This window comes from Cyanistes caeruleus, chromosome 3, assembly GCF_971803275.1.
Source record: "Cyanistes caeruleus chromosome 3, bCyaCae1.hap1.1, whole genome shotgun sequence".
Taxonomy (NCBI): Eukaryota; Metazoa; Chordata; class Aves; order Passeriformes; family Paridae; genus Cyanistes; species Cyanistes caeruleus.
Genome location: NC_141703.1, coordinates 105,216,911 through 105,240,725, shown reverse-complemented (window position 1 = coordinate 105,240,725; position 23,815 = coordinate 105,216,911). Strand labels below are relative to the sequence as shown.

The 23,815-nt window shown below is 38.8% G+C and overlaps 1 protein-coding gene across 28 annotated transcripts in view; it reads right to left on the bottom strand.

Moving 5' to 3' along the window:
- Positions 1 to 23,815, bottom strand: part of ROBO2 (roundabout guidance receptor 2) — a 1,015,778-nt gene that overhangs the window by 5,000 nt on the left and 986,963 nt on the right. For 17 of the 28 annotated variants that reach the window (XM_086883509.1, XM_086883511.1, XM_086883516.1 and 14 more), the window contains 2 exons: positions 9,991 to 10,161; positions 3,475 to 3,738 (listed from right to left, as the gene is read on the bottom strand). In XM_086883509.1, coding sequence (XP_086739635.1) covers positions 3,475 to 3,738; positions 9,991 to 10,161 — 435 coding nt within the window. The remainder of the gene's footprint in view (positions 1 to 3,474; positions 3,739 to 9,990; positions 10,162 to 23,815) is intronic. The other 11 variants (XM_086883528.1, XM_086883518.1, XM_086883521.1 and 8 more) reach the window with 1 other exon arrangement.

Sequence of the window (23,815 nt, the reverse complement as noted above, 5' to 3'; positions counted from 1 at the left end):
TATATGCCTAACCTCAAACACAGCTTTGTCCCTTCTGAAATCAGTGGGATTTCTACTGCTTGAATCTTGCCCTTTTTCAAAGTGAATTTAGGCCAAAAGGGTTTTCTTTATTTTGGTTTTCCAATTGTCTTCACTCTTAAACAACCTTTTGAGGAGAAATGGACTTTCTTTGACAGAGGGCAAGGAACACAGAAGGAAAAGTAGGTGGGGATGGTTGGAAAGAAAGAGGAGATAAAAACGCTTTTATTCACAAGCTTGAAGCCCTTTCAAAGACTTCAGCAGAGACATAATTAACTTGGAGAAGTGCTAAATGAGAACAAATTTGTGGGAGAAACTCAGGATTTCATTATTTGCCACAAAAGAGTAGGATGTGGGGATTCCCCACATGAGCTGCTGTTGAACTGAGCCTGTTTTTAAGGTAAATTTGTTGCAGAAGAGGGCAGGCAGCTGACTTCTTTCCCTGCCAGAGTATCTCACTCTGGTCCTGCCCAAGGGACCAGAGTATTTGTGCTGCAGGACTTCAGGGCATTATCAGTGTTTTGTGCTATGACTGTGTGCTGTCCTTGCTAAAATAAAAAGAAATGCTTGAAAGACACTGTAAAATGGCATTTAACAGCCACGGTCTCTCCTAAATTATGTTACTTGTTTTGTTTTTTTTATATATCAAGACCTAACAAGAGAGTCAGATGCAAATCTGGTTTCCAAAAGCTGGGTAAAATATAGAGCAGTTTGCATTAAAGCAGAAATAAAGCAAGCAGCATAACTCAGTTTAGCAGAAAGATGGATACATTTTTAAAGGACGAAAACAAAAGTCACTAGCATTGCAAAAGAGTTGGAAGATGACATATATAGTCAATTGATTTGTTTTTCTAGCTTGTGGACTCAGGATAAGGCCTCCTTCGGGTTCAATGAAATATTGAGGAAAAACAACCATGAATAAATATAAAGTGCATTATCATTATACAGCATATGGTATGTTCAATTATCTGTTGTGGCCTCAGAAATAAACATAATCCATAAAATAAGGAATTGTGACATAAACTAAGGCTAGGTTTTACACAACATTCTAGCACACGAGAAGTAGTTGTCTCCAGTTCTGAGAATGGGCTCACATTTGTTAAATTCTCCAAACAGAGTCCAGGCCTGCAAAGAATATGGGGAGGCTTTGCTGGTGCCTTTCTCTTTGAAAGGCTGAGCCATTAATTTGAAGATATAATTCTAGCCCCTGTGAAATCAGGATATGTGTGCGTAACAATGCTTCTATACCTCAGAAAATAACCAAAAGGCTTTTCCTCTTATCAAAAGAATTGTAACCTGATCTAGCACCACTTTCATCAGAGCTGAGAATGTCATATTTGATGTGCTTTAACTGCAGTTCTACAATGAAGCCACTGCCAGGAACTTAGTGATCTTGTTTATACTGAAAGCAACCAGTGGAAACATATCCCAGACCAAGGTATTTTTATTCTATTCAACTTCAAACTAAAGGTCTTGCTTTCAAAGTTTGGACCACAGCTTGCTAACATCTGAATGAAACCCCCTAAGTTGCAAGTTATCTATTTTCTGGAAACAGATAACTAATAATAAGTCTTTTTTGGAAATGTACTGAAAACTGTGACAGAATGGATTTCCAAAGAACTGTTCCATTAATAACGGAAAAGGGAAGAAGCGCAATTAATATTATTAAAACACCCACATTTAGTGATCTAAACCAGCATCGTGCACAGGAGTAGTCTTTTTAAAACCTACCAGAGACAAGAATGTAGTGCAAGGGGCTGGAATGAGAATGCAGACAGAGAGATATGAAGCCCTGGCCCATCTTGTGCACAAACTTTATGAACTCCTCACACCAGGATAAACTCGTAACATCTCCTAGAGGCATCCTTCTTTATGCATAAAGGATATTCACTTGCTCTTGGCATTCTGAATTTGACAAGAACAGAGTACCTATAACCACTTCAGTGCAGGGCACTGGAAGTGTCAAGATCAAATTCTCTTTATTTATGGACAGAAAAATGCGTGCCCTGCAGGATGGGAATTTTACTACTCTATAAGCTCTGCATCACAGAAAAAATGACAAATTCTATTTGTACACTTATGAGGCAGAGGAAAAAGAAGGGCCTTTCTTCTGAGAAGGTCAGAGAAGCATCCTTAATGATTTCCAAGGAAATGAGAAGTGCAAGGCATATATTTGGGCTATTTTCTATGTGTATGTACATCTTCTAAATTGCAATTAAAATTGCCATTTCACCAAGCAGTATGAATTTCACATGCTATTTTTAAACTGTGACTTCACATCATGATTTCAGAACATGAACAGCCACTCATTTCTTTATGCAGCCAACATATTAGGGGGTTTTAAGAGTATCATTATTGTTATATATTAAAATATGGATTGTATTTAAAATGTTTACATTTAAAATACAGGTAGCAGTATTTTCCCTAGGAGGACTTTATCCAGTAGTTCCTGTCCCCATAACAGATTTGTCTGCACACTACTATTCTTTTTTTAGTATGTCAATGTTATTAATATGTTAGATTAACAAGGAGCTTTAAGAGTGAATCAAATCAAGAAAAGTATGGATGGTAAGAGTACCACTAGTATGACTGTGGGAGCTACATGCATAAGTGGAGAAACAGTGTAACCCTACAAAAACCTCCACACACAGTATAATTTCTTTATTTAAATCTTATCTGTCTTCTTGTATCCCTCTAATCAGCACTGCATTGGGATGAGATGATTAATGGGTTAAAGAAAACACCCTAGGATGAAACAGCAGCTTTTACTTCAGGTCAGGCTGAGAGAGGGAAACTGTGAATATTGTAGAAATACAACTCCAGCCCAGCATCACCTCCTGTGCACATTTGTGCAGACTTGAAATCCATTTAGGTGCTGAAGTCAGCTTGGGGCAAGGTGCAGGTCCTGTATGAAGGTGAAAACCTGTGCTGTCATCTTGCTGGGCTTAAGAGATGAATGCTACTTTGTCATATCCTTGAATAAAGAGAAGTGAGGGTTTTTAATACAGGAATGTCAGCAGCTCAGAAGGATCAGCCTTCTTGCAGACATGTAAAAACTGCTGCCAACTTGGAAGCAGGTTGAAAGAACTGGAAAATATGGCCCTATATGTAGAAATAAATACATCTAATGAAAGATACTCTAAAAATCTCTCTCCTTTCTTGCTGACCTGAAGCTGTTTTCTCCATCCCTACGCTTGAGAACATTATTAATATCCAAAACACTGCGAAGAGCGCACCAAGTCAGGTGCTCATGGAATTTCATTGTTGCAGGAGGGAAGGTAGTTGGATCACAAGCTCTCGTTTCACTTTGCCTTTCCTTATTCTCCAGCCTGACCCTGGCCAGCGCTCTCCCAGAGAGGTGTGAGGTGATCCTGGAGCCCTGCCAGGCCCAGAACCCCTCGGCAGAGGTGGGGAGCAGCCGCCTGCCTCGCCTCGGCCGGTGCAGCGCGCACACACCTGATCCGAAGGCTTGTTTGTGTTGGGCTTTCCTGAAATCCTCTTGGCGGTCTGTAGGGCTTATCCACTCCTGGGCTTGTCGCTGCCACTCTAGTGATGTCCTAGCGGGCCGGTCCAGGGAGCTCTTTGTGTCATCTACGTTGGCTGCTGCGTGCTGCCTCTCCAGAGAGCTCCCCTTCCTCTCGGCTGAGCCTCCGCGCTGGCCCGGCACTATGGGCTGCCTTAAACCCTGACCGGGGGGCGGGTCGGGTGGTGGTGGAAGATCTAAAAAATGTGAATAAGATTCAGATGAACTGATTTTTTTTAATTGAAACAGAAGGTCTGTTTTCGACGCTGAAAAGGAAAGTGCCTTGCAAAAGGTACGAGCCGCTAAGTTGGTTGGTTTTAAAAGGAGGAAATTTCATTTTAATCTGAAAAGGGTTTTGACTTCTGCTAGCTCTTTATTCTGGTTGCTGTGTTTCTACCTCTTTCTAACTTCCATATAAATCTGAACCCTGACTTACACTTCCAAGCATGGGATTTATTTTCTGTGGGGTGTACTCCAGCTGTTTAGCTCAGTAACAGCAAGGAATTAAGAAAGGCTGTGGAAGACTGACCTGTGCCACCTGACAATTTCCCTCCACCATACTGGGGCTTGCTCCATCCTGTTTTTGGGCTACACTTTCAGCTCAAGGTGTAAACCCAAAATCTAATACAGAACTTCATCAAAATTAATAAAATGCCACAAATATTGGGAAAAAATAATTGTGAAACCTACTGGCATTGAAAAAGCATAAGCATAACTCTGACCAATGTTTTCAAATGGAACCACCAAACAATGGGTGAGCATTTTAGTCAATGAAATGAAGAGCTAGACTCTTCAGAGACTAGAGAATGGCCACTCTACTTTAGCAGTCTTGCAAATATAACCAAATAAAATACAATTTCAGCTGACAGAAAGGCACCTGCCTGGTCTCTAACAACTTCTGTCCTTTTCAAGTTTGCGACTTGGACTATTAAGATGCTTGTAGAATTGAAGGTCAACATTCCAAACACATTTGTGGGGGCAAAAGTGAACTTTTTTATTAGTCCACGACCCAAGATAATTATAGACTCAGTATAATTCTAATTCTAAATGCAACTTTTTCATGTAAACTCTATGATAGACTCACAATAGCCTAGATTATTTAAAAGAAAAAAAAAATCAGAAAATGGAAGCACCTTTAGTATCATAATGAAAATTCTTCTATATCATATACACATTTTATACAAGGAACACTTTTTGATAATTCTGTTTCAGGGCAATGGATAGCCCAAATAAATCTCTGCAGCCAACTTAACAAAAACCTGTGTTACCTTAGAGTAAATTTGTGTCTGATCTGTTTTCTAGTCCTTTCTATCTTATTGTATTGTGAAGGTTTATCAAGGAATTGAACTTGGCTCAGTAACAGGCATGGAAAAGTAAACCTCTGTTTTGCCTGCAGGGAAGTCTGATGTTTGTAACTGAAATTCATTTTATAAATTGGTCAGGAGGCCTTTGGAGGGAGTTTATTTCAAAGTCTCTAATCCAGCTTTATATATTGCTTTATATAATGCTACACAGAATTTTTTTTTCATGTCTTTACTGTTAGAGGTGATACTTATACCTCACACATGGAGCAGAAATGCTTCCACAGTTGCTGAGATGTCATTCCAGCCAACACTGTCTCTTGCAGAGAAATGAGCATGTGCAGGTTATTTGTGTTTGCAAGAGAAAAAAGTTGTATCCAGTGATGCTCCTGCCCCTTGCTCACAGCTGAAGTGCTGTGTCCCAGATTAAGATAAGCACCCTCTGGCGAGAGCAGCCTTTTAATAATCTGTCAGTGAGCTTGGTGCATGCTTTATGTTCAGCACTAATTTATTTGAGAAATTTTTGGTTATGAATACAGATGCGACCTTTCATGACAATGACTACACTTGAGTTACTGTAGGTGGAAGCAGGAGGGTATGGGAGCTTGCCAATGTTAAAATTGCTTTATAGTGCTGGCTTCCAAAATGGCATTTCTTATAATTGATTTTATTGCCATCATAACCAGTTAATGTACAGAACCACAACACTGGCATCTGCTTATGCAACCTGAAATAGAGATTACTGAAGTTGTGATTTATAAGCACTTTGTGGAGATGCATTGAATCCAATAAACACAGCCATAACATGACATGCAACTATACAATTTTCCCGGATAAAATATTTACTGTTCAATATAAGCAAAAATTTTCAAGTAGTAGCACAGAAAAAAAAAATGTTAAAATTATTGCAGTATTAAACTTTAAACAGACTATCCTACTTCAGAAATTGGTGTCTAATAGTTGTTATTAATTAGATACTTAAAAGGAAAGAAGGCCTGTGCTTAAACTATACTGCATTCTCTAGAGCTGGCTGCAACTCCTGGAATTACTGTAGAGTTATAGTGCTGATCTTCTGTTAACCTGATTATTGCTTTTATCCATCCACAAAATAATCATAAAGACTGACTTATGCATAGAAGTGAAATGAAACACCATGTTTGTGAATTTCCTTGGGTGCTCAAAACCTATGGAAGATGTGAAGAAGAAAATAAAATTTATCTTGTAACGAAGCTTCACAGAATTCTAGAAGAGCCACAGGTACTTTGGAATTAACATAAACTGACTCTGGCCTGAATACAAACTTACTGTTTCTTCACCTCCTTACTCAGGTTGGCAGCTGCAGTAACACCTACCTGTCCTTTTTAATAAAAGAAGCTGGAAGAGAGCTTCATTTGAAAATGTTGCTTTTGATTTGCTCTATACTGTAAATCCTGTGCCTTAGTAAATAACTAAATATTTCCTGCTCTCTTGCCTGGGTTGATAGGAAGATCCCATGCATCTGGAATTATGAGTGTCTTCCTCCAACACCACTGAGAATAGTCTTGCCCTGCCTTGGCTTTCCTACCCTGGTTAAAGGGGTAACAAATGTCAGCTGAGTTAGAAGTCTCACATCCTTACAGGAAGACTTATTACCACATGAAGGCGATCATATCAATCATTCCATCATGTCAACCCCTTCAGAGAAGTTCTGAATTTAGAAATGTAGGGACTTCAGTGGGATTTTCAGTGAGGATACCCAGAGTGGTAACACCGATTCACCCTACTTCCATCCGAATCCCATTTATCATTCGAGTGGTAAGGAAAATACCTGAAAGCCTGCACTGAGCTAGTAGCTTTCTAGGTCAGTAGGAAGTCATCCAGACTTTCATTTTGAAGCCTCTAATGGCTGGATTATCAAACCTGTAAGGCAATTCTTAAGTGCATTGGTGAGGAGATGATGGTCTTATTGATTTAGTAATGGAGGGATTGTGATTGAGGAGCTGTAGGACATCAGAGTACCTGGTAAGGGGGAGAGGGATATTCAGTCTGGGATTACTTGAGCCCTCCTTTGGAAGGCAGAGCATTGGCTAAATGATTCAGGCACCAGTCAAGGTTTGGCACAGCCTCTCATCATTAACTAGAAAAAGCAGCAAGAACCTACAACTATAAGGACACACCTTTCTATCTGTGTCAGTGATTTCTTCTCCTAGGAGTGATAATTACTGTGACATTTAATAAGCCTCTGAAACACTTTCTAGCATCAGAAGGTAAGTATTTTCTTGACATTAAAAGTTATTTTTAATACGCAGTAGGAAGGTAGTAGCAAGGCATGGTAATATAAGTCTTATGTTCCAGCTTGCCTTTTCAAACTCTAAGCATATTTCCCTTCTGCCTCCTCTTTGATTTTTTTTGCATATTGTGCTCAGTTAAGGAAAGGCTTTCAACTTCAGTCAGGCAGTTATGATGCTGCAAACTATATGACAGATTCCACTGTTTTACAATTCATGACTATGTTGTTTCTTGGAAAACAAATTATTCCTTGAGCATTAACACTAAAACATTTCTTGTATTTTTTTTTTTTTGTTTGTTTGTTCTGTTTTTTATGGTGGACTGTGAGCTTAGAATGAAGGTTTTGATCATCTGAGGGATTCATAACATATTATTCCTCAGTAGATTTGCTGTTGTCTCCATAGTCTTCCAGGATGTGGAAGTGAAAAAAAGAAGTTGTACAGCAAGAGAAATATGAAGACTCCATCTAGAGTCAGTCTCTAGAGGATTCTGATCTGCAGCTGAAGGAAATGAGGAAGCAGGATTTTAGGGGATTTGTGTGGATTGCTGTCAAAACTAAGCATGAAGTTGAACCCTCAAATGCTTACATGGTCTGTGATGTGTGTGCTATGTGTTAAATATTACAGTTTCTTAGGTCTTTTCCACTGTCCCACATGGTTACAGTTAACAAGGAGGAAGCACTTAGGACGTGTATGGGAATGGGCAGAGAAAGCTGGAGCTTTCTTGGTCAATGAGAATTGAAAATGACAGACATCCGGTATGTGATGAGACTTAAATACAGGATACCAGGACTCATCCAACTGGGGAATTTGAAAACAACTGGCAAACCAAGTATATTCTCACAAGACAAATCCAAGAGGAAGCAGCTATAAGAGAATGGATTTGAGACATCTGAAAAAACAGAGAAAATGTATAGTGATGCTTTTCACAGAAATCAGGATGGCCCAGGGCTGAATGGACTGGCTTGGATTAGGGCTTGGAATTGCTGGACCTATCTGAGGCTCTCTTACTTGCTCCTTCTAGCTACAGCTTAAGCCCAGTGGCATTGTCTGTCTTTGCAAAGTTCATTGCAATATTCCACAGAAATCACCCAGTTACCATTTTTAATTTTACAGACCAGAGATTCCCAAATTCAATTGTTTACATACATGCAGGTGGGAGCAGCAACTTTTAGCTTCCTTAATTGACAAATGATCTTTTTCAAATTTAACTATGACTCAGATTTGACATTACACTTTAATGACTCATATTCAGTAGGAGTTGAAGCGGAAAACTGTACCATTTGTGTTTGTTTGTTTGTTCCTGTGTTAATACAGGAAGGGAACTGTTTTTCTATTGCTCCAGGACACTATAAATTTTTGCAACATATAGCAAGGACTTTAACTAGGTTTATAAAAGACAAATATTAATCTAATGGCATCCGAAAGCTTTTATGGTTACTGCCCATGCCTGAGAGGTTGAAGGAGATAGTATATCATTGATATTCTGATTGAAATGTATGAAAGAAACTCCAGTAAGATTAGTATTTTATATAGGATAAAGAAAAGGCAATACGAGTTTCCTCTTTTAAAACAAATCTTAAAATTGGATCTCTTTCACTAATTTAAAACAATGTGAAATTATATGATGGAGTCACTCCCTGAGGAGCCCCACTTCCATCTGCCTCATGACCTGAACTGGATCCTCATTAATTTTCTGGTACCCACACGACTGTAAGTCACTTCTGTAGCAATAGCATTCAGAAGCAAAAGGATTAGTGCACTACAAACTCACATGTACACAGAATTTGTCCCCTATGATGCTCACAGTTCAGGGTGACAGGATATGGCACTCAGAAGGGTTAACAAAACATGTACAGAAAGAGTATGGCCAGCATAGAAGTGACATCCATCATTTTCCAGTTACTGTTCTCATAGACACATCTATTCAATGGATTTGTGTAATAGAGAGGCCTCTGCATTATATCCACAAGGGCAGGGAATGAGTGTTTAAAGGAACTTGGATCCATAGGAGCAGAATCTAAGCCACTTTAAGCCTTTCCACAAATAATATCACAGTGAGAATGAGCCATAGAGCAGGAGATGTAACAATAACACCTTTGGTGAACACTGATCATTTCAACACCTACAGGTGCAAGGCCAGGGATCAGAAGAAATGAGGGGAAGGTAGCCAGCTGGCCACCTTCCTATCCAGTCTTCCTCAAAAACTAACAGGCACTAACTGTGTCTTTTGCCAGACTCAAGAAGGGTAGACAAAGAAAATGAAAGACAGCTGATCTTATCTTTTAGAAGAGCAGAACAGACACGCCTGAAATTTCCAGATGGGAAGTAGTCGTAAGAGAAAGTGGAGATGTAAAAGAGGGAGACACAGTCACTGAGGTCAGTGGATGTCAGGACTGAAGCAGCACAGACAAGAGGTGAGGCAGAATCATGGGAAAACATGGCACATATTTCTGTAGCTGTTGGGTGTCTGTCAAAACCAGCACAAACCGAACAAGTCCTGTGGGAGCAGCTCTCTGCTTCTCCTTAGGAATTCATTCAGCTACTGCCATTGGTGGCTACTTTCATAAAATCTACAATTATCCACAGGCCATTTTTCAATGTCAACTCGTGCAATGCAGTCATTTTGGGGTAAGATTTTTATCAAGATCTGAGAAATCCTAGGAGATGAGGACATATTCAGAGCAGAAATGGGGAAAGGCTCCCTGAACACTCACCCAAGCCCCACACTGCTGGAGCTACAACACTGCTCAGGTGGCAACCTGGGGACCAGCTCCAGCAAAGCAGTAATTGACTGTAACCTACATTCCTGAAGAGATGGCTCTGCCTTCCCCTGCCATGCACAGCTGCCTGTGGCAGGTTTTCCTCCCCCAGCACTCACCGTCCGTGATTCCCTCCCGGCGATGAGGCAAAGAGGGCTGCTCCAAACGTCCGCCCTTGTGTTTTTTCGTGGGCCTTGGCCTCTGACCCTGATTGACAGCTGCACTGGTGTTGCTGTCAGTAGAAAAAGGACTGCCTGGCCGAGGTCTCTGAGAGGAAGAATATGCTTTGCCTAAAGAAGGGAAAAAAAAAAAAAAAAAAAAAAAAGAAGAGAGGAACCAGATGAAAAAATGTTATTGCCTTGAAATGGGCTGTTCTATTAATGTCTGCTCCAAAACATTAAATCAGGTCTAATTCTCAGAGGCAGGCAAGTGTCCCCTCAAGGTTCCCACTGATAACAACTGCTTTAAGACACACCACAACAAGTGAAGTAGAGGAACTTGGCATTCTTTTGTCTTTAACTTTTATAATTAAAATTATTCCATCTGTTGCGATAAAACTACTGTATGCCACATAACTCCTACCTGCTCTGTGTGCTGAACAGATGTGTCATAACAACTCCTCAGCCTTGAGCAGGGAGGGAAAACAGTTCTGCAATCATATCAAATTTATCTCCTCCTGCCTTCCAACTTTCATGTTTTCTGAGCCAGATTCTCATTTTAGGGGCTCCCATATGCACTGTATATCTGGAGTAACTCCAGCAAGATAAACATATCTGATTTTGCAAGCTATGTAGCATTGCAGCACTGTATACTTAAGGGGTCTTTTTTCTCAAGAAATAAAAATGGGGGTATATTTAAAAGATAAAATTTTCCAGTTAATTTTTAGTAGTTCTATTTGTTAAAAATATATACTGTGACCTCAGATTTATGTATATATCGTTTTATATCTGTTCTGTATATATACAGACACTATTAAAGCTATATGGTTTCTGTTAAAGAAATATCTTTGATGCTGTTCTATGGAGCAGATGATTAAAAGCCTTGGAATTTAAAGAGCACAGCTCATTTACTACATTAACTTCCTCTTATTCTGATATTTTTATTCTGTTAACTAGACTTAACATTTAGATTAGACTTAATATTTAGACTTAATATTTAATGATAATGGATGAAAACTAAAAATCACCATTTTTGACTTTCTTTTGTTCATGTGTATGTTATTCCTGCAAAATTTTGGAGATGTTAACATCTCAATTCATTTAGAATTGGTAATTACATATTTTAATGCTATCTGCAGTGGAAAATGCTTAAGCCAGTCTGAACTTCTGCTCTTTCAATGCTGCTTTAGGCCCCAAATGGTGTAAGAGATGACAGAAATGGGCAAAATGGGTGATTGTTTTTTTTTCTGGTCAACTGGGCCCATGGTAAAAAGGAGGACTTTTTATCCTCTGGTTAACTTAGACCATGGTTTACCTCGCAGTGGGCTACATTTTCTAGTAAAACCTTCCAGCAGATGTGCTTACTTCCAACATGCTGTCACATACAATCTGATCTAGGAAAGCCTAACAGGGAGTAATATGCAGCTCAGCATCTGATTTGAAATACTCTCAGCACCAAGAAGGCAAAGTGAAAAAGTAGCCATATTCTCTCTAACATGTTGTTTCACATTAAAGCACACATGTTAGGGCAATATTTCATTGTTGGACTTCAGAGATTTCATAGCTTGGCTGTCTACCTCCTGACTGTTGTGCAGCCTGAGGAGGGCACTGCTCTCAGACAGGTTTGTCCCCAGCTGCACACCTCTGCCAGCAATTGGAGGTTACCACGTTTGAACCCTCATTTGGATGTTCTCTAAACCTCTTCTACATAAAAAAAAAAAAAAGCAAAGAAAAAAGCTAAAAAAAAAGCCCAATTGAATTTATACAGTCTGAAAACAATGCCTTTGCTAACCTAGCTCATTTTAACCAAAATTGGGTTACAGAACACCCACATGAGCAGCTAATTCTGGAGCTGGGAGAAAGCAAGGAATAAGCATTTGGGAACATTAACCTCTCTATAGCTGGCACAGCTGCAGCCAGACAAAGACAAGTGATCAAGCCCTTGTTCCATGGATAAGGATAACACAGCAGATGAACACAGACAAAATATTAAAATTTCATTTAAAAATAAAAATAAAAAAGACTCCTAATGCAAAGAAATTCAGATGTGAGCCTGAAATTTCATCCCAACTCACAGCATGCTGCACAGATGTTTTGCAAAAATAAACTCACAACATGAAAGTGTTACTAGTGAGTGCAGGACACAGATTCTTCACACTTATTCTTTTAACTAAAGAGATGTGATTGTTCATTCAGAATGTTGGTTTTAAAAATAAATGGACACATTCTCCTTTATCCCTTCACAAAAATGAGGCAAAGTAAATAGCACCTAAATCATACATGGGGCAAACACAAATGATGTGCCCCTATCACATTTTTCAGTGCACTTAATAATAACTGGTTACAGCATCTTATATTTGTATGCAGCCCTTCCAGTAAGAACTGCTGAGCAGTGTCAGACTTTCTGCAGCAGATTTAGTGTGTTTAAGTGGAGACAAGGATGAATCCACTAATTCTTGATTTAATTTCCCAAGGGTGTTAAAAAGGAAAGCTGTTTGAACTTCATGGCAAATCACATGATGGCTTCTGGAAACTGGAATCAAAGTGTCTGGCAGGAGAGACGCATTGCATCTGGATTCACCAGTGCCTCCATGCTCGGCAATCAAACATTCCCACGTGAGGCTATCAAGGTGGACATCTCCTTTACTATCTTCCTCTGAGAGTATTTCACAGCTGTTCTAAATGGGTGGAAGTAACTGTCCAGACTGCAGAGGAATAAAGAGTCAGGACCTTCAGGCTCCCTCCAGAGCAATGAGCAGGATAACACTGCTGCTTCTGCACTGCCAGACACCGTGCAGCACTCTGGGGTGTCTGACCCAGCCACCCTGCCCTGCCAGGTGACACATCCGAATGACACCGCAGCGAGCAGGGGGAGCACTTCCATTTCCTGAGCAAAAGGAAAAAGAGGAAAAGCAGGCTTTTTGTTCACATGTGGGTTTTTATTTTATTTCCATTTTGCCTGCTGGATCATTAAGAGAGTAATTATCATCGAGTAGCACAGCCACTGGATCCTTTTTTGTACCCCTGTGTTCTAATGATCTGTCTGAGGAATTACACACACACTCACTCTAAGTGCATGTGTGACCTAATCAAGCTAGAAAAATGCAGCTGACAAGGGGGCTCTCATCCTTTCCTTCTAGTTTACATTCACATAACAACAATAAAAAAAAAACATTTATTCTAAAGTGTCTGTGTTTGTGTGTCCATTTACTTGTGTTACGAGCGTGTTTGTGGTGGAAACTGCACTTCTCAGAGGTTCAATACGAGTGACAGTAATTTTGGTGAATCTTTGCATTAACTTTTATTACAGCAAACACCACCAAAAAAAAAAAAAGGTTGGAAAAGATTTGCTCTTTTCATTCAGAATCTGGGAGACTCCTCAAGGAAAACAGTATATTTTAAGTTATAGTTTGGCCAGATGTGTCCATACTAGGTAAGTTAAGGTCTACATGAGTTTTCTTGTTTTGTTTTTTTTTTGTCTGTGGTTTTGTTTTTTTGTTTTTTTAAGTCATATGTCAGATTTGCTCAATTTTCCATTAATAGAAGGAAACAACTGAGGGCTTCAGCTATGGTGAAATAATCTTTTAAGGATGACTATGTCTGACCAAAGCCAGTGGTAAAAGTCCCAGTGATTTGAAAAAAGCTGGGCTTAAGGCTTTGCCACCAACTCTTTCCTTTGTTCCTAATGTTCCTAAAAGGCAGTCTTTGCCATGAAGTTATTGCATGCAGAAAGCCTACAGTTTTCAGCCCCAACATGTGAGATTTTCCCTTAAATGCTCACATTTTACTGAAGGACAAACTTCATAGACCTCATGGAGAAATAGTCTAAAAAGTTTAAATGATAGGAATACTATGGGATCTGTCATCCAGAATTAGCTGAGGAAGCATAACAAAAAATATGACACAAGTTCACACTCTGCTATTAGATTTGTGGATTTAAATAATTAGTTATTGTTGCTATTTTGACAAGACTAAGAAAATGCAAATGTATTCTTTTATTACCAGAATAAAGATAATATTTCTTTATATTTTTAATCAGAAATGAAACATATGGAGATTTAAAAATAAGAACTATAATAAATTTAGTTTTCATTAATTAGTTTCAGAAGATTGGCTGTTTTCAAATGTAATATCCACTTTACCTGTGTTACATTTTACTTGGCTGATTCAGTCGACATAACCAAAATTAAATGTTATCAAAATATATTAACTTATTTAATTAAGGATTTTTAAAATCAGCTATTAATTAAGCTTTAAACAGTTTGTATTGTTAACAATCAGAGCACATCAATTCACCCCATGCTCAGAAAAACTTCACAGAAAAACACACTTTTGCAAGATGAAATGCAAGAGAAGAGCAGGGATGGAGATAACAGTTTAAATGCGATGTTCACTGGAAATGTGAATGATTGTGAGGAGATTTTTCAGAAAGTGAAATTATCAAAGGCTGCAAGGCAGAATTAGTAACCTCTTCACCGAAATATTAAATGAGCATATGTCAGTAAATGTAGAGCAGAGTCAGCATTGAGGGGAACTGCAGCAGATCAAAGGTGCAGATTAAAAGCTTGTGCTATTCACTACTTCAAATCACTAAAAGTGAAACATAACACAAGGTTTCACTGAAAATATACCGATAAAAGTATCTCCATCCACCTTATCCCATGCATGTTAGACAAGTGTGAGACTCGGTTTCACTGAGAGAAGGATAGGCAGAGACACCCTTCATGCAAAAAGCATCAACTTTGAGTCTACAAACCTGTTCTTGTCAGGCTGGTTCCATCCAGCCTAAACCCAGCTTTATCTGCTGCTGCAACCAGTGCTTGTGCAAAAGTGCCGCTGGTAAAGATGGAGTCATCTGAGGAGCTACCTACACTAGATCTATGACTAGAAAAGTTACGGTCCTCATCAGACGCAGAACCCCAGCCATTTACCATTGAACCTAAAAACAAATGTAGGGCGCCAGTGAGTGGTGCACATTTGATATTCTTCGTTCATCTAAAGCTTAAAGACCCACTTAATCCGTCCTTTCTCAACAGGAAACCCAAAATTCACTTGATAGAGCTTGGTACAGAAGAGCAATATTCATCTAAATCTTAAAGACCCACTTACTGTGTCCTTTCACAATACATACCCCAAAGATTATCTGACAGAGTTTGGTACAACAGAGCACTATCAGAGCTTGGTGGAATCTCATCCATAGATTGCTCCATGTAGCTTTTCTCCAGTAAACAGAACAATACATATTCTCCACAAATGCAAAAGATCCACAGTAAATTCTTTTGAAAATTAATGCATTCTTTTTTCCTGTGATCAAATTGAGCATGGCTGGTTTTGTTATTTTTGTTTTACTTGTCTTGCTACAAATCAATATCTAGTTTGATGTTTGCCAAACCAAGTCTTACTTTTGGACTACATATATGTAAGTCTCAGTAGACATGGCTAAAGTCAGACCTTCAAGAGCTTCAAGAGCTGTTCTGGACAAGACTGGCACCATGTGATTTTGTCAATCATAACCTTAAAATAAATGAGCAGTTTTAATGGCCTGAAAATAGCTGATCAAAAATAGTTCACTCTAGTGGATTAAAGTACCTTTTTAAAAAGGTTAGAAATAATGAAGATTCAGGAGCAGAGCAAATATATGCTTAGATTTAGCACTGAGTCAGTTGCTAGACCAGTGTTGGCCCCATGGTACTTTCTAACTATGGAAGTTACCACCACTGCAGGAGAGGAAGGTGATAACAACACCATAAAAATGCAGTCAGAAAACCAGATACCAGAAAAACCACATGGAAGAAACACAGAAATCTTGACATAACTGAAATATAAAGAGCAAAATAGATAAGAAAGGGTTGATCTTATTTGCTCTTTGCTTATGTTTTATTTTTTCTGAAGCATGAATCAAGCATCAATCAGCTGCCCATCACTTTCAAAAGCTTAATATTTATTTTTTTTCTGCGTACTGTAATTCTGTTTCTTTCAGGGTTTCAGATAGAGATGGTGGTGTTCTAGAATACTTCTAACATGTCCCAGGGTCATTCTGCACCATGCAGTGAAGCAGGAGGCAAAGGGAAGAGCCAGCAGCAGATACTTTGCTCCAGGAACAGGGCATTGTTAAATGAGCACCAAACCTGGGTGAGGTGCAGAGCTACCAGAGAGCTTTTGGGACCTGGGCTGCTGCATGGCATTGCATGGTGCTGTGTGGACACAGTGTGTTGTTCTGAGATAGTACAGGCACCACCCCCATCTCAAAATACCTGAAATGTGCTTTTTAGTAAAAGCTATATGTTGGGAAAAAAAAAAAAAAAAAAAAAAAGCCCAGTGAACTTGTGAGAATCTGCAGAGAACTGATTTTCAAAGACATGAAGACACGTGTGGAGGGATGCTTCATGGCCCTGACTTTACTCAGCAGAGCTGAATTTCTGTAAATGCACATGAAATGTGTAGCAGTACAGTAGCCTTTTAAAAATCTGTGTCCAAGAAAACATTTCTGTGTTTAAAATTGATAAGTAGTAAATCAATAATGACCTGCTTATTGGTTAATTGATAGGCTAATTAACTAATGGTGGTGTCAAATATTAAAAATGTCCTGCAAAAACAGGTCATGAGTACAATGAATGAATCCTGGAATTCAGCAGCATGCTGTACCACAAAGCCCAAGAACAATGGATTATTTTGTGATGCTGCAGTTACCAAACCTTTTAATGTCAGAGAAGTGGCAGGCTATAATAACAAAAACCCTTGCACTCCTCAGATACAAGAAAAGAAACCAAAGAGGTCTGCGGAGGTCTGACAGGCAGAAAGTGTGTTAAGTGCAACAGAGAGTGACAGAGTTTGATTCTGCTTGCCAAAAGCACACATAAAATTGTTATTTTCCAAACAGACTCGACCTGATGCAGACAGATGTGAGGGAGCCCAGATAACAGCAAGGGAAGGCTAGAACTGAATTTCCTCTGAGAAGGCATTTTCTGAACGAGCAAAGTGCGATAGGACATCATAGAGAATGGAGAGCAAAGATGATCAGCAACAGTTATTGGTGATGTATGAAAAGAGATACTACAGATAAAACACTTAATGAAGATGTAAGAAAATGAAATTCTATAACTGAGGACATTTTCAAACAATCGCTTATAGACACTTTCCACAAAATACGTGAGAACAAGCTGAAACATAAAAACGTAACTAGAGCTGCACATATCAAAGGATGGATGATACTTAGATGCTAAAAATTTAACATGTGTGCCATTAATTTCAGGGACCAAGGGTTTTGTGTCATATATTCTATTGTCTATGTAGAGACATATATAACATATAAAGAGCACTTTTTGTTTTCAGTGTCATGGTCCGTGAGACTATGGATGTTTTAAGAGAACTTTTAATTTCTATTTTTCACATTGCTTTGTCCATTTGCTAACCACAGCTGTTACAAAACACACAATGCACATGGTAATTTGGATGTGACACTTTCAAGCTGTGTGTAGTAGCTGTTTTTTGTTTGCTTTGTTAATCAGTAAAACAAAATAATCTCATTTTAGGTATGAAATATACTGAAAATCTGCAAAGGGGCATAGTGTGTGAATACAGCTAATGTTCTACACACTCATAGACATGGCAGTTTTTCTAAAATTATCTACATTTTTATTATTGGATTGCCAGTTTTCTAGCCTAACCCTATAAAAAAGCTCTGATCCTCAACTCCTCCACATTCCCATAGACAGCGAGTATGAGCAAGGCTGGGATTATAGATCACTCCCCCTTTCCCTCTCCTCCAGCAGCTGTTCTAGGAGGGACCTGTCATGCTGGAAGCATGTTCTTGCAGGGACATGAGTTTTACTGAGATGTCATGACCCCACCTGGATTTCTGCATCCATTTCTGGGGTCCCTGGCATGAGACAGACATGGACCTGTGCTCAAGTGTGTCCAGAGAGGAGCCACAACAGTGATTAGAGTGTTGGAACCCCTCTTCTGTGAAGGCAGGCTGGGACAACTGGGGTTGCTCAGCCTGGAGAAGAGAGGGCTCTGGGCAGATCTTCCTGCAGCATTTGAATACATAAAGTGGGGTCATTCCAATGACAGAAAGAGGCTTTCTGATAAGGCCTGTAGTGACAGGACAAGAAGCAAAATTTTCAAACTGAGAGAAGGTTTAGATTACATACAAGGAAGAAATTCTTTACCATCAGGACAGTAAGGCACTGGAACAGGCTTCCCAGAGAAGCTGTGGATGTTCCAGTCCTGGAAGTGTTCAAAGTCAAACTGGATGGGGCTCTGAGCAATCTGGGCTAATAGAAAGTGTCCCTGTCCATGGTAGGGGGATTGGAACAAGATGACCTTTAAAAGTCCATCCTAGTCCAAACCATTCTACATTCCTTCTGGTTGCCAGAAGCAACTTTTTATATAGAGACTTTTTCTAACTGCTGAAGTCAGCAAAACATCCTGAGAAATGCACAGCACCCACAGCTGTGTGTCACCAGGGAGCTAAGGGCTAAATCTCTGTATTATTTCTACTGCTTCCTGAGCTATTCAGTTTTCCTGCATAAACCATTTCTTTTCCCCACCCAGCAAAACCTGCAGCAGTAAATCCCGTTTTGCTCTGACCTGCAGAGGTGCAGACATTGCCCAGAAGGCAGTGCTGGAGCCCAGCCCGGGCACCTCAGGCCACCACACAGCTGTGTTAACACAGCACACGTGGTGACTGCTTGTTTAAAGGCATCCACTGGCCTCTTGCTTTCCAAATCAGATGCACATTTGTTTTTTCTCTGAATAAAGGCAGAATAAGAGATGCTGACGTTCCTTTCAGATCAACTGTGCATTTTGAAATGGGATGAAACAGGCTTTTAGTGTCTCCTTTACATGCAGCTCACTGTGTGTTTTCCAAGAGCACATTTGAGTTTTTACGCTTTCTGGCAACTGTAAATTTTACTCTTGCTGACAGCAGCAGTAAATGCTTTATGCAGAACAAAATCAGCTCTGTGAAAAGTTGAACTCTGTTTTCTTGCTCCATAAAATATCTCTTGGTGCTAATGCAAATAGAAAGCTTCTTTGCTCTCAGGGAAAGGTGAGGGAAACAGAGGTGCCAGCTTCCAGTAGACTGCATGCTACTGCTTTTAGTGGCATTTGCTGGCAATAAAAATGCTATTTTTCTTTGTAAAGTGTACTGTTGCTTTACTTAAAATAATAATAAAAAAGTCTAATGCACCTGTGAAATAAAAGCTGCTCACAACTAATCTGGCACTTCTGAGAGTTCCATTAGATACTTTTCTGCATCTACCAACCTCCATGTGCTTACTTCATGTGTTCTCCTTTACAAGAACATCCAGCACATATTAATGTTAAGCCCCTGTTCCTCTGCAGCTTTTAAATGGAACAGGGATAGACTGCTCATGTTTCTGAAGTGTGGGTGACATCCCTGGGTACTGATGCTATTTCAGCTGAAATCAGTTCCAGAATTCTTTTAGCCTTTGTACAGGAGAAAGGTATCATCCTCTCTTGGATATGTCTGACCACTGTCATGATTACACAGCAAGAATGCCCTGATTTTGGTGGAAGTGAGGGAATAGAAGGGGACATAGGCAGTGTACCATCAGAGTAAGGAAGAATAATATAAGCGTTTGAATTCAGAATCTAAATATGAACACACTTCCAAAAAGTAGACTTTGTTTTTTACTTTCCTCCAACATAAATGCCCATCTATTTAAATGTATACACCTGAATAAACCTCTAAGTTTTAAATGTTTTATTTTTGGGCAGAAAAAACTAAAAAAGCCCATAAATATATATTATTTATATATACAAACATTAAATATATACAATTTATAATATAAATTCATAGATATTCAGCACTTCACAGGTCAAACGATAATTAATGACCTTCATAAACATCTAATGAAAAATGAATTTATGTCACTTAGCCAAATTTATTTCTGTTTGCATTCCATCCTTCTAGATTTTTTGGTTTCCATATTGCTGAAAGGCACAAAAAAATCTCAAATTTATTCAAGCTGTTAGAAAAGAAATGCACACAGAACATTAAGTAGTTGCTCAAATGTTGCTGAGCAGTAAAATACTATGATAAAGTGGCAACTTGCTGTGTCTCTATTACTTCTTCAGCACTAAAATTAATTTATGATCAGTCATCAATTCATTTACATGTCATTTTATGCTAAATCTATCGTTGCTGATGAATGCATATCCCTAGATCCATTAAGCTGGAGTAAAGTCTGTGCTTTATAATATGACCCTGCTAATTGTTGCATTACCATTTTTATGAGATACAAAAAGTATCAGTTTCCTATTTTCTGAGCACATATTTAATCCATGAAGCACATTCTTCCTATTAAATGCAATCTGTCTAACTGCTTATAAAATAGAATCTTTTGCAATAGGTATCCCTAAGCAAATCAATACAAATATTGAGCTCTGCCATGGTAAAATATGGCTCATGAAAATGATATTGTGCAGTTTTCGAGAATTATTCCTTTTGCGCTCACAGTGTATGAACAGCTTTTTCCATACAGACAGTGATCAATGAGTCTTTTAATCAAGACCAAAACATGTCAAATAAGGGATATTCTTCCTTGCTGGCTACACAATCTACAGAGATTTTCATAATTTAGATCTATATAATTCTATTGAAAAAAAAAAAATTGTTACCTATTTTTTGAGGCACTGTTTAAAAGAATGTCTCTCTGTCTATATCAGTTTGTATCAGTTAGATATAAGAGGTCCTGCAATAATTTCCATTCTAGTTAATGAGTCAAACTCTTCCCTCAGTCAAAACACACCAGGACTGAAGATACAGCAGCTCTCACTACCAGCTTCACTGGTGCTGCAGAAGGAAGAGGAGATAAGGAGAGGGCAAAGAAACCCCCCAAACCATAACACTTTGACCTAAAAAAAACCTAGGCTTTCTCTTAGTGATTTCAGTGAGAAGCAAATTTATTTCTTCTACAGTCATCATATGCAATTAATTAAGTCTATTAAAGTGGAATAGGGCAACAGACTTTTTGTGGCCATTTGTGCCATAACTCTGCACAGCAATTCATTATAAAGACAAACATTAAGCAAGAGGGAAAAAAAAACTATTTCATTGTGTCTCTGAAAGCAAAAAATAATTCTAAATAATTATGAATTAAAAGTCAAGGGAGCAGAAATTTTACCAGTGTTTTTTGGTTCTTTGTATTTTCTTTTTAAGCAGATTCAGTGACTCAAAATCTTAACAAACTACACTGGGAATGGAGCAAAACCTTGGCTTCAATTTCATATTGCATCTCACAAGCGTGCAAATCTAAACCTCCCTCCTTGAGTTCTCTTTGTGATATCTGGAGAATGTTAAGATACAGTTCCTGTGCACTCCTCCTTTCTTTTCACTTTATTATACATGTCAACATTATGTCTCTGCCACCTGCAAAGAGAAAAGCTTAATAGTGCAGATTAAACCCTTGTCTGAATCTTCAGTTAGCTGTGACTAAAACTCAAGGGCCTGGAAGACAACTTGACTTTTAAACAGTTTAAAGGAGCAGCACTGTGGTGTCAGAGGGATTCAGTAGTTTGTGCTTTGGCTCACGCAGTGCCAGTGCTTCCCCTCGGAGAATCCCACATTTGGTGCTGCGGGAAATCCTTGTTCTCAGCTCAGCCATGAAGAACAAAGCCCCATTCCAGCCCAAGAGTGGGTATCTTTGAGGCATTGCTGAGGCTTGCTAACACTGCAGGCTGAGGAACCTCACCCCGCTCCCTCCACAGCAACTCTGGAGGAAGTCTGGGCCAAGGGATGTCAATTTAGATTTCTCACAAACACTGAACTCCTAGGGCACTTCAGAATGAACAGAAATACTGCTTCATCTGGGTCAGCTGTTCTCATTTGCCTCCATTTTCAAATACATTTAGAGAAGAGAAAACATGATCTATAAATTCTTAGAAAAATGCTGGCTGAAGTCACCAAGGGCTCTGAGAAGAAGCAGCTTAGGTATTCTCAGCACAAGAAGGAACAATTTAGTTGTTCTACAGTATTTTAAAAGCAATCAAATTGAAGAATGAGAAACAGCTTGGGAGCAACTGAAGCAATTTTCTATACACTCCTTAACACCATCAAACACAGCCTAGAAGAGTTAACAGAAACAGATAAACAAAAATTAAAATTGTCTTTTTAAAACAAAATTTGCTCAATTATAATAGGCAATATCTTTCCACCATTGGAATAAAACAAATCCAATACAAACTCTTCTAAAATATAAAATTCTAAAATATAGTAATTGAGGAAAACAGAAGTAATTTTGTTATATGGATATTTTGCCATCTTACAGACCCTTTATGCTAACACTCTGGGTGTACTTCTGTAAGGCTATCATTTTTTAATTGAGTCAGTCTAAATGTTGCCTAAGTGCTTTAGGGGCAGTCTATAATTTTGCTTCCCTTCCTGCAGTGCCAGCACACACCTTGCCATGCAGTGAACCAGAGCAAGGAACAGATCCAGCTAGTAATTAAACAAGTAAAAGAAAAAGCAAAAGCAAAACCTTAATTTTCAGCTGGATGAGGCCACATGAAGTTAGTGATGGTGATGACTAGAAGTGTATTTAGATCACCTTAAGTATACTCGCAGTCTACATTATCAAAATCTGCCCAATTTCTCCCAAAATACAAGGAAGCCTTTAACAGTCCAGTGATTAGACATTTAACACTTCAAAAATTAAACAAGGTTTTAAAATATTATAACAAGTTTGAAGTTTATCTGTAAAATGATAGATTTTAATAAGCACTAAAGTTTCAGACTGGAGCAGGAATACAACTCTTCCTTATTTACTCTTGGGAGGGTGGCCCAAACTATTAGGTGAAGATAGAAATGTGGATGGAAACATTCATTTTCTGATTTACAGATACATAAGCATTGCCATAGTAATATATACCAAATGGAAAATGTATACCAACCTTTATTTATTTATTGCTGTTCTACCAGTGCAAAATTCTTAGTGAATTGCTAACAGAAAGGCTTCTGAGCCACTAGTGAGAGATGAAAAACTATGCAGAATTATAGCCTGAGGGAGATTACACTAAAAGTTCAAGCAAAGCAAGTTAACATACTCAAGCACTAAAAAGTTAACCTTCTCAATTCAGGGATTTTAACTTTAACTCTATGGCCTTCAGTTGCATCTGGATTTCAAATCGCAGCAGCACAGATACAATTCTTAAATCTTAATTAGATTGGCAAGCAGTCTGGCTCTAGGGTGAAGGAAAACCTGGAAGGTTTTTAAGGTACACACTATTTCACTCAACAAGGCAAAGGAAGAAAATTATTGATGCTCCATCACTGTCATCTTCCTGCAGTGTTTTCAGAAATCAATCTTTAAGTACGAGTGCAAAAGCCTTGGAATTTCAGAGGTCCAGACAAAGATGGAATTCAGTGCTGCTGTGTTAGGAAGTTGTTCTGAACAAGTCTCCCTTAATGGAAAGCCAACAATCAGAGCTGCTGAGATCACAAACTGAAGCAGCACCCACTAACGCTGTGGCACTGGGGATATTTGGGTCTCCAGCACACCTCCACATTATGGACACAGTACGTTACATAGAGGCCCTAGTTCAACCTAAAGAGAACTGCACTGCTGCTTACAAAAAGTACATGAAGTCCATATAAAATCTGTGTTTTTGAAAAACAGTGTCTTTCATTGCCTACAGCACCACCAACAGCAATTTCATTAATTCAGATTCCATGCATTAGTTTATTGTAGCAGACCTTTCTAGGTCCCCTTTGATGATGATGTAGCTTTCCAAGGCATGCAAAGGACAGAAAGAAGTGAAG